The 12,128-nt window shown below is 40.1% G+C and overlaps 1 protein-coding gene across 2 annotated transcripts in view; it reads left to right on the plus strand.

The window, feature by feature from the left end:
• The first annotated feature begins 546 nt into the window (after positions 1-546).
• The window catches only part of STX18 (syntaxin 18), a 47,581-nt gene continuing 35,999 nt past the window's right edge, over positions 547-12,128 (plus strand). The window contains exon 1 of one of the 2 annotated variants that reach the window (XM_054172418.1): positions 547-752. In XM_054172418.1, the coding sequence (XP_054028393.1) occupies positions 591-752 (162 nt within the window). In that variant the 5' untranslated portion in view covers positions 547-590. The remainder of the gene's footprint in view (positions 753-12,128) is intronic. The other variant, XM_054172419.1, reaches the window with a different exon arrangement.

Raw genomic sequence — 12,128 nt, forward strand, 5'->3', positions numbered from 1 at the left:
GCTGCATGTCCCAGGCATAAGCAGCTTGCTCCACCTATACAGCTCAGGGACAAGTAATGAGGTGACATACACGTGTGAGCACCTCGCAGGGGAATCTCATGCCAGAGCCAATCCCAGATGCCAGTGCAGACCTGATACCGTGCATGAATCAGTTGTAATTAACCTGCCTTCCCACGACCAAGCTTCCAAGCTCAGAATCAGGAGCCCGCGTCTCACAGCACCGCCTGGCGACACCTGCCACCAGGCCGTACCGGGGGTGCTCGGGACCCCGACCTTTTGTTGGACCTTTTACTCCACAACGTTGCTATGGGATAGGAGGGGGCAGCAGACAAGGGGCAGGGGGACAGCGCTTCCTTCTCGGAGATGGGTTGCGGAGGCAGAAGGCAAACGCTTCTTTCAAATTCCAGCTCCAGCTACCCGTAGCTGCCCGGGTTCGGCCTTGCACCGCGGTATCTGACGAGGAGCTCGGCCGCGCTGCAGGACGGCAGCCATAGATTAAACCAGGGCGGAACGCGCCGCGCGGGGCCACGTTGCGCAGGGAAGGGTGCGCGGCGGCACCGGCGCCGGCCGGCGGCGAGGGGCGGGCCGCCATGGCGGTGGACATCACCCTGCTCTTCAAGGCTAGCGTGAAGACAGTGAAGACCCGCAACAAGGCGCTAGGGGTAGCGGCGGGGGACAGCGCCAGGGATGAGCTGCTCAAGCGAAGCATCGCCCGCTCCAAGAGCGATTTCACCAGCCGAGCCCGAGAGGTGGTGAGTGCGGCGGCTGGCGCGCAGGCCCCAGGGGGAGGACGAGTGGCAGTCGGGCCGGCAGGCGGCCTGCGCTGGACGGTGCCTCGGCAGCGGCTCCGCCTGAGCGCCGCCGCGGGCAGCCCGCCCCCTTCACCCCCGCCTCGGAGCTTTCCCCGGGGACCTTGGGCGAGCGGGCCTCCCCCGGAGTCGCCCGCAAACAACTCTGGGGCAGCTCTTTCCCACACGGATGTGGGCTGGAAGGGCGGGATCGCAGCGTGAGAGCCGGGATCCCGGCGGCAGATCAGCGGCTCCGAGCCCGCCTGTCGCCCGCGTTCCCCCCGGCGCGGCTCCTCCCGGGCTGGGGGCCGCAGGGCCGTCCCGAGGGGGGCTTTGCTGGCTGCAGCCCCTTTCTCTGAGGGCTGACGCTTCTGATCGTGCAAAACGCCGCTGTCCTACGTGCATTCACATTAGTATTTCCGCATGCTAGTTGCCACGTAAGAGAACTGACATAGCGGGTATGAGAGTTTGCCACGTTGCATCGTATATGCTGTCTTTAGTTTTGTTGCTTTACCCCGTCATACAGCGTTTAGACTGCGTTATGAGCTTGTCTAAAACCTTTGTGATGTTAGTTGCAGAGAGTGCAGGCGATCTTGTTAAATCGTGACAACTGACCCATTTGCCTGGGGATGCTCTTCTAAATCAGGTGCTATGGTCATGAACTTAGGTGAAGATTTTCTCAGCCCCAGCAGTGACCATCACTGTTTGTGTAGTTTGGGTATTTTTGGTTTGCAGCTCCATTGTTCAATGGAGTTGTCTGGTATGTAATGGAAAATGACTAACGTTCTATATATGGTGAATGTTTTTGCATCTCTCCACCTGTTTACCAGTTGCATATTGACTAGGACCAGGTAAGAAATGATTGTTGAGGGATTCCTTACAAGACAAAACTGTAGGCCCAGTTTGTGACACTTGCTTGTAGCTTTACCATGGTCTTAAACTTGCAGATTTGGATATTTGGATATTAAAGGATTGATAGTTTGGGGAGTTGCTTGGCACTGTTTTAGGCTGATCTTAGAAAAACTGAGTGTTTAAGCCTTTTCTGTTAACTTCCTGTATCATCTGTCAAATATCCTTGCTTCTTAGTTATTTAAAAATCTTGAAGGAATGAGAACTTTTTATCCCTGCTGACTGTTCAATGTATATTGGAGAAATGGAATAAGGGCTGGTACAGCCTATGAACAGAAATAAAGCTATTTTAATGGCCAAGCAGAATTTTGTGGTGGGCTTGATTACAGCCATAAATGAAATTTTGTGTTTGCTAGGGAGATGGTTTTCTGTGAAGTTTTGCAAAGAGCTAAAAAACAAAGTGCTGGAGCATGAATTCTTCAAAAAGCAATACTGAACATATCTGGAAACATATCTTTGAGAATGGAAAATTTGAAAGGTTAAATGTTTCTAAGTCTTTAAATGCCAAATTTCAAAATGATCAAATGTCTGTGTTTGAAGCTGTTGAACACATAAGGATGCCAGATCCATGGAGCTACAACATCTGTTATTCATATAACCTCTGTGTATGGATTCTGTAGGATGATTAACTGATTCTTCAAAAATTTGGTATGATAGGCCAATATTCACATCAAAACTATGTAATGAGGAGGAAAAATCTCTGCATAAAACTTGTCTACAAAACCAGTTCTTGTGACAGTCAGAAGAAATGACATTGAATATAAATTTTGAGCAAACTTGTTAGTTCCAAGGGCACCTGACTTTCATAGTACACTGCTCTGGTTACAAATGGGTTAGTGGTGGCCTTTTAGTCTGTTGTGTTTTTGTGGCTTTTTGTTTGCTTTTGATTTTATGTGCTGTGAGGAAAACAACTTCTCATTCATAGCTGCATGAATCCAACGTATCTCATTGTTTGGATGCAGCCCATGGGGTATTGCTACTAGAAGAGATGGAGAGCCGGTGCGTTTGTCCTTGTCCTCAAATATGGGATCTTCGTGTGTGTCTTTGTACATTTTGTTATTTAATAAGAGAATTCTTGTAGGACAGAAAGGGGGTACCAGTCTGCAGGGAGCAACATCATCCCTGCCTTAAAATAAAAACTGTATGAGAATAAAAATGCCAAGTATGAAATGTTTCATTGGAATATGGCAATAATTGTGATGATGTTGGTTCTGACTTTGGTTCAATTTGGTGTCCCCAGAATGTATCAAATAATATCTAAGCTTTTTAAAATACTAAGAAATAGCCAAAATCATGATATAGCCATCTTGCTATATTAACTTCTATAGGATGGGACATCCATGTGCCAAGTCTAGAGTAGCCCTGAATGGGGCTTAACCCTGAAAACTTCCGTATCTAAGAGTGGCACCATTAAATTCCATGGCAGAACACAGGCAATGCATTAAAGACTGCATGACCTAAATATGACTGAATAGCTGCTACGAACCAGTGCTGTAAGGGAAATGGCCAGAAATGGTTAAAATGGTGTTCTTTAATGGTTTTGGGTTTATACTCACAAAATTCTGATTTACTAAGGTTGGTTCATGCTATTGATTTCACTCCACCGGCTGTGTAACAGTAACCCCCACAAGAGAATATTTGGATGCAAAGGGAAATATATACTGCTTGTGGTATAGCCAGTTACAGTCTTCATTAGAGATTAATGGCTATGCCAAATTTTGGATGGCAAGTGATATTTCAGTTTACTTAACTTTTAATGAGAAGTAAGTTCTAGTAAATTAGGTCCATAGCTGAGGTAGTTAGAATTAATTCTGACTTCTTCCATGCACAGTTACGAACAGCCACTTTTTTCCTCAAAGTTCACCAGTGGTGCTACATTTTGTACTTGCTTACATGCACATGGGTTGCCCTTCTCCTTTTTCTAGGCAGAAAATAGGATTCTGAATTACACGTTTTTCGAATGAGGATTAGGTGTTCTGCTTTGTAATGTTTCGGATTTCTCTCTTTCCCTCTGCAAACTATGGTTAATGTTAGGTTCTTACCATGAGCATTTATTGGGTTTACTTCTCATTTCCTTCACCTTTGTTAGAGAAGAAATTTAGCCTCAGAGATGGAAGGGAAAGATGTTGATAAGTAAGTAGAGGAGAAACACATAGAAAGCTAGTTATGGCAAATGTTGTTTTAATTTTTTTTGGGGGGGGAGGAATGAGATGCTGACCTGGCTTAAGGCAGTAGGATTAAATGTCAAATCACTAATGTTCCCTGTGCAATGCAGAACTCACACCAGTAACAGTTGTGAGGGTATAGGCTCACCTGGGGGGGAAGAAGGAAGAACTTACATTTTGGGAAATGCCTGTGCAAATGTCTGTCCTTGTCCCTCCAGCATTGATTGTTTGGTTTTAAGTACATTCTTAATTCCATGGGAATTATAATTCAGCAGCAGGATTGAAAGTTGGCTATTAGTTTCGTTTTGACTAACTGCACCTTGTGTGGTGCTGAGAGTCCAAAAGTACCTAATGCTCCAGTTCCTATTCTGAGGACTTGGATTTCATCCCCTCCTCATCCCGTTCATGGCTGGTTGTGGGAGTTTCTTTCCTGACTTAAAATTGTTGGAGTAACTGTTTTACCATATACATGGGCACTATGAATTATTTCCTGACTGTGGTTGTCCATTAAACTGACACCTCCTTTGAATTCTTATTTGTTTCCTTCTCTGTGTCGCTTAACAAACAATTTCTGAGTCATCACATGTCGACTACTTTGAACTCTGAAGTGTACTGAAATACAAAGTGGAGAGCTAGTGCCATTGAGGGTGCTAGCTGTGCTTCCCAGGTATGATCAGCAGGGAAAGTTTCAATTCTCTTAATCTCAGGGAACAGTTATTTCAAAGCATAAAGACTGCAGCTTCTCACAAAGATCAGTTACAAATCTTTGCTTTCAGCAAGTAGCATTGATGCTTGTGTTTTTGCTAATTAGGATTGGGTTTGCTCATCAGGATTAGTTATCGCTGTAATGCTGAGCTGATTCCTTGTGATTTTTGGTAATGAGTGGATTGTGTTGTGTGTTTCACCATGGGCACAATGGTATAATTTTTCAGTGAAGTATTACGTAACTGTACTCTCTTTGCAATGTCACACCACTATGCTTGGAAGTCTCTTTCAGACGGGCAAACATTAAAAGCTGATAGCTGATATGATAGCTTCAGCAGTGAAAGCAATTAAAGGGTGAAAATTGGACTGGTGAATAATTTCTACCAATTTTAGGAAAATGTTCTTTAGCATTGAAAGTACTCCAATGTGATGTAATTGCACAGAATTGTAAATGATGGGTACTTCTGGAAAATGCAAAATTCCTGACTTCAGGGTGGTGTGTCAAAGCTTTGTCTACCAAAAAAACTACATTTCTATAGTGACAAGGTATCAGCTTTTAGGTGTGTGTTTGTCCCTTTTTACCCTTTCATTCTGATTCTGCTCTCCTTTTTTAGGGAGCATAGTGAGAGTAGTAGAAAAGCTGATGTACTGCTTCGGCTCCAGTTTAAATCTATTCCATTTCCGTAGGTATTGTCCAGCATTTGGGAAACAAACAAGCAAAACAAAAACCAGATACAGTTAAATGTAATCCAGCTTCTTTTCCATCTTTGCCTTTCTACTATTAATAGTTTGCTTGATGTTTCCCACTGGAGATTTCCTTTTTTGGTTTATATTTAAACAGTTTTGAATGTGGGTGCAATCTCACTGATTCCAAGTTGAATATTTCATTTCTGTAGTACAAATGCGGCTGTCTGGTGTTTCCCACCTCTCCATGTCTCAGTTGGATAGCAAGGGTGAAAGTGATAGAAGGTTTTCAAGTGAATGTTCAGTGGGGTTCTTCATAGTTCTGTGGGGATATCTATCAGCTCTTAATGTGATCTTGGTCTGTGGTTGAAAATCAGAGAAGGGGTCTTGGTTTGACTCAGTTTATTAGAGCTCCAATGTGGAGTCATATTTTAGTGTTCTAATTAAGATTATAATGTGGTCATTCAATGATTTTACTTTTTTTTAAAGTGTATTTAAAAAATACCTAAAATAGCTTGAGTCCTCAAACAGCGTCCAGAGAAGGGGACAGGAGAACAGGGGAGCTTGTCAGCCATGTGTTGAAATCAAGGTGTTGTACAGAGTATTGGTAGTTTGGGGAGAAAAAGAGACTTTTGGAGTTCTAAGTTGTTCTAGAAGTTTTGCATCTGTAAAATACAGACATAATTGCATTATATTGGAGTTTTTTTCTTGCCTGTTTTCTGGTAGCTTGAGTGTTCTTGCAGAACAGAAACGTTTTGAATTCTTTTTGAGACTTCTTTCTTAAAGAAGTTCCAGGTTTCCTTTGAGAATTGTTGACTGAACTAATGGTCTCTTTTTTTGCTCCTACCTTATCTCCACTTTAACAAGTATTGTATGTGGTGGTTTCTTCTTTTTCCTTTTTATTCCCCCCCCCCATTTTTAGTCTTACTTTTTCCTGGGAAAGAAGGCAAAACATGTGCAGAGGAGCATACTGCTTGCTCTTGTGACACTTGATGTATACCATAAGGCATGTTATATATTATATCTGCTTTTTTTTTATCTGCTTCACTTTTATTAAAAAGAAATGCTGATAGGGAACTGACATGTGGAAGACAAACATGTAATGGTGATGAAAACCATTAGCAGGGAAACAAATATTTATTGAAAATAAAAACCATGTCTAAAGGCTCTAATGCTGACTTTTGGAAACACTATCACGTTATGGCATTTGCAATATTGTATGTTCTGTACAGTAGAGACTGTTTAAAATTGCTTGGGAACTGGAGCTTGCAATTGTGAGCTTGGAATGTCCTGCAGATAATTACATTGTGGTCAGGCTTTAGAAAAAAGAAAAAGTTCTCGAACTATGATTTTATAAACATGCTACAATAACATTTCCTTATATTTAACAGTTCCTTATAGAAAGTTGATACTCTCACAAGGCACTGACCAAAGGTAAAACATCAAGAAAGAAAAAATATTAAATTAAAACTTCACTTAGGATGTTGACAGTTGGCTTGTAATATTAAACAGATGTGTGTGTTCTTGGGATATTCTTCTTTCAGAACCTTGTTCCATACCCATTCCCAAGTGACAGCTACAAATTTTTGATTAATTCAGAATTCTCCTTTCTTCAGTTGTCTTTGTTATGGATACTTTCTGTGGGTCCGTTCAGCTGGACAGTGTGCTGCATACTGTAGTTTGTGCTGTGATATTCAAGGGCAAGTGTTTCTTTAGGTAGGCTTAAATTGAGGCATGGCTTATTCAACTGTGGGGAAAAGTTATTGCCTATATGCAAAGGTTCTTGATTGTGGTATTGCCTTTGTATGTGTGAGCGGGGCATTTATCAGTCTGGACTGTTGACAGGTCAGGGCACAATTTGATCTCTTTGGCTCCCAGTAAATACTGCACATAGAAATCAATGGCAAAATAAACGTAACTTTTAATACTATGTAAGTTTAATGTAGCACAGAGGGGACTGCCAATGAAAGGGTAGGCATTTAGCACTGTGAAAAGGACAAAATGCTCTCTCTCCAGTTCGGATACTGAGCTTGTTTAGAAGTATGGTGGTGGAAGGTTGTCCTGGTTTTGATAGAAAAGGGCTACAAAAATATTCAAAAATCTGAAAAAATCTACTCAGAGAATTTTTTTCTTTTCCTATTAGGGGACATGATCACAAGGAAAAAAAATCTCAGGCTGGTTCATAGGTCTTATGAAAAAGTGAAGACACAATGCTGAGACCAATACACGTTATTTTGGGTGTGATTCTGCTGCTCCTTGAGTTGGTGGATTCTGCATCAATTGAAATCTCAGAGTCAGGTGCATATATTGTAAAATGTACACTGTTCTCAACTAGTACTGCAGGAGTTAATGCACAAGGGTGGCTCAGGAATTCCTTTTTACATATGGGACACTAGGTCATACCAAAGCAAAGAACTGGATACTGGTTTTCCGAATCCCAGACTACTGCCCCAGTGACCTATGACTGATCAGTCTGACCTTAGAATGTGTGAATGTATGAATGTTCTGTCTTCATTTTTAATAAGAAGTTAAGTTACAGGGAAATGTGTTAAAGTATTCCTAAAATAAAATACTCAGTATTTACAGGGTGCTGAATCTAGTTATCTACCACAGAATTTACTTCATGTACAGTAAGCAAGCGTCTTTTAGTGTTGTGGGTTGGGTTTTTCCCTGTTTCTGATTTCTTCCTCACAAATTTCAGAGGATGAATGGATCTACAAAGACAGGAAAGACAGTTAATTTTTTAGGTTTTGTTTTCAAAGACTGAAGGAGTTGCTAACCAATGTGAGGTGTGCATTGACTAAGTGCTACTACTTTGCTGTACTCTGCATACTTGCTGGTTTTATGTAATTGAACTGGACATCTTTCTTTGTTTTTTAAAGATTTGTGTAAAGACAATGATACAGCATAATGTGAGCAAGACCAGCTTCTTGTAAGCGTGCACTTTTTCCTCTTAATGATGTTGTTTCCAGTTCCTAATATTTGTAGCTCATAGTGGAAGCCATTAAAGGGTAGATGTGAAATACTTCTGAGATCTCAGACACTGCTTCTTGTGATTTTTAAGACAATGTGAAGGAGCATTCAGCAAATGCAGGAAAACACTTCTTTAAGATAATAAAAATACGAAGGAGAAGAAAAAAGGGGAAAACAAATCAAAGAGTTAATAAGTTGGTCTAAACCAGCCTAGTATAACTTGTTAGATTTCTTCTTCTTTTGTGTTATGGCATACAGAACTCACAGTGCTGTGGTCTGGCTGTTACTTCACCATGTCTTGATAATTTATTGTCTGAAAAATTGTAGTAGTTTCAGGAGCAGTTTGTGGGTTCACACAGCACTTGAAATACTTCATTATATTTCATTTTGTAAGGGGGAACAAGGGATGTGCATTTTTTTGGAAAGAAGCTTTTATTTTTGTGATGAAGTTAAAAAAGCCTTTCCTCTATTGCTCTTAAAGACTGGTTCTTGTTTTATTGAATTAAGCATATACACCCTATGGAAATTCTAATCTCAAGGTCATTCCAATTTTATAGAATTACACTTAAAAGCACCTATTAAAGATATAGGAAGGAAGATAATGCTAATATTACATGGAGTTTAGCTTTTGAGTGTATTTGTGAGTGTTTGTGTGTTTGAACGCTAATAATCAGAAGTTACTTCACAGACCATTAAAATAATTTGTGTATGTGTGGTTATTACTGATGCTTCTACATTTAAAAAAGAGCTGCTCTTACAAACAGTAAAAAATCAGTTTGTTTGCAGCATCTTATGGCTTGAACTAGTTTAAACAAATCAATTTTATGTTAATCAATTCTTAAAATATAGTGGAAGAGCTTCATCCTTTAGCAAGACCTGCAAGTTGTACTGGGAATTCTGAAGAGCTTGATGATCTTTGAGGTCTTTCACAACCTTGTTGATTCTATGATTCTATCATCACCAAGTCCAACCTGTCACCCAAGACCTCATGACTACTAGACCGTGGCACCAAGTGCCATGTCCAATCCCCTCTTGAACACTTCCAGGGACGGCGACTCCACACACCCCCCCCCCCCCGGGCAGCCCATCCCAATGGCTAACAACTCTCTCTATGAAAAACTTTCTCCTCACCTCCTGGCACCATCTTGTGCCAGAGCAGGTACATGATTAACTCTGTTACTAGCATGCATCTTTGTGCTGGAGATTTGTGGTGGTTGATTTTGACTTTGGATTTTGTTCCTTATGGGGAGGACTTTAATACGAATAAATGTTAATGTGGAAATTACATGAGAGAACTTGCTGTGCTCTTAAGCCTCTTTCATTGGCACACTTGGAGGCAAAAGAAGATAACACTAAAATATCTTCTATTGTCCTGATTACCAGTGCTTAAATACTACATCTCTGGCAGAACAACTCTGTAGGTGTCCAATCTTGCAAAGCCAGCGTTTAAGGCTGCTGTCAGTAAGATCTTGTTGTTGATTAAATGCAAATGTGTGTTGTAACAAAACATGCTTTCTCACTGGAATTTTATAAACAAGAAGATTGTTGCAATGCAAATAAACTGGAACTTTTGAATAGCAAGTTTTTCAGAATTAAGTTTCTTACCTCTTCTAAGACTATGAACTGAACTATTATATTGCTTTCTGATTGCATGATGTGTTTTTTGCTTTACATTGCTATTCCGGTATCTCTGAGAGCAGATCAGAACTGAGATCAGAGCTAGACAGCCTTTGTGGAGGATTTGAACTTTTAATTAAACAAGGCATTTTAAGATGCAAGGTGAAATCCTGGTGGTACTGCAACAGTCATCACTTTGCAGCTTTACTTAAAGGATTGTTCAAAAAAAATCTTAACCAGAGTGAAAGTTTAATGCTCATTTTAGATTGTGACAGTAAGGATGAAAGCTCAAATAAGAAATTACTGAAAGAAGTCTTCTCAAGTGCTTTTTAGGGTTTTTCTATGAAGGAATGTGCTGCCATTTGTATTTATTTTGTTTGTTTCTAAGAAGTGGACTGAATTCCCTGGGACTATCCATACATTGTTGAACTGGGTCCTAAAAGAGCATTCTCAGAACCTTGTGACAAATGGGAAGGAATTCTGCTTAGGGACATTTTTAATTGGTATTCTTTATGTTTCCAAAGGTACTCTGTACCCTAAAGCAAAAGAACTTTACAAATATTTAAGCATAAAAGTTGTTAGGTAAAACTTGCAATGTTTCAGGGTAGTTTTGAAACTATGTACGAGTTGTAGCAATTAACCTACATGCACATCTATAATTCTAGAAAATGGACAGCGTATTACATTCAAAGACTGGATCTGATAGACCCAAATTGCTTAAAACATCAGTTATTGAAGATGTCCCCCTGGGACTCTGAGAAACCATTTAACAGATGAAAGTACATTTTGAAAAGTTTGACCTTACAGGCAATCATAAAATGAATCAAAACAGTTCTTTCCTCCCCTGAAATGTACAGAGCCCATCTGTATCTAATCCAGTAATTATAGACTGAGCTCAATTACCTTTTCAAACTTGGAGCAGACTGGAGACTAGGCAGTGAACAAACATTGGGTTTTGTCTAGACCTCAATTGACCACAGTCTAAAACTTGAATTTATATCTCATTTTATTTTTAGCTTCGTTTGATAGCTTTTAAAGGATTTATTTTGCTACCTAGTTGCTAGATCGCGAAACTTCTTTCCCCTTTACCTAGTGTTTATAGCTATATTTTTGTCTCAATGAAGTTAACAGAATGACATCAAGTCCTAAGACTTTACTGGATAAATAATTTAAAATCCATTTAAAAATGGCTTAACTGGCTCTTTTGAGTCTTTAATATTGCTGCAATGAAATGATGAAATAATCTGTAGAGAATTATGTAGTAACCTCTGTGTTTGTATGCATATATTTAATATTCAGATTGAAAAAACCCCACAAACTTCAATATTTTTTGCTTTTCTAGAAAAATGAACCCCGAATTTTCCTGTCTGCAGTATTGCCAGTATTAGAAACTGATTAGAAACTATGTGAAAACAGGTTTTGCAGCTATTTATTTCAGTTAGAGCAAAGAGCCATACACATGAGCATCAGAGAACACATGCCTAGCTACAAGTTGTAGCAGATAACCTGTAGGTTATCTCTGACCACCAAGTAAAGCTCAGGCATCTTTAGAAACTACTCCTTGAACAAAACAAAACAAACAATACAGATCTTGCTGAGAAGTAGCTTGTGCTGTGTTCCCTGTCTGACACGGTAACATTGCCAACACGATGGTCTTACTCACTTGAAAAACGTTCTTTGCTATAAAGATCTGTGTGTTCTTTGTAGAATCCAGCTACAATGTGCAAGCCTTTTGTTGCTACAGTAGTGCATTGCCTATCTCTTGGGTAGCAGTGGAGCAGCAATGATTAAGGACTGAATAAACATTATATTTTTAGCTTTTAATTGTGCAGGGTGCTTTTGCTAGAATGGTGTCTCTTAGCAAGTGAAGGCAATGGTAAGTGGTGCATTAGTTGAACTTAATAGCAATTTTTACTGATTTTTTTTTAATAGTAATCAGTATCTTGTAGCAGTTGCTGTAATTGGTTAAGAATGTGGTTCATGATGACAACACATACTCAGTGAGTAAGGCATACTGTTCCAATGAGTTGTAAATTTGATGTGACAAGCAGGGATTTTTTGATGTTTAATTGGTTTTCCTTGTAACACTTGAGAAAAAAACTGATCTAAGGAAATGTGGCATAACTGTAAAGCTGAGAGGCCCAAGAGATTACACTGATTATTCTGAATGTATTTTGTCTCTGTATTTCATAAGCATGGGAAAAGTTCTCTAATATTTGTCCTTGGGGCTTTGGGTTTTCGGTGGGTTTCTTGGTAGTGTATGGTAGTTTTCTGAATGAATGAGAGT

Source organism: Dryobates pubescens, chromosome 23, assembly GCF_014839835.1.
Source record: "Dryobates pubescens isolate bDryPub1 chromosome 23, bDryPub1.pri, whole genome shotgun sequence".
Classification (NCBI taxonomy): domain Eukaryota; kingdom Metazoa; phylum Chordata; class Aves; order Piciformes; family Picidae; genus Dryobates; species Dryobates pubescens.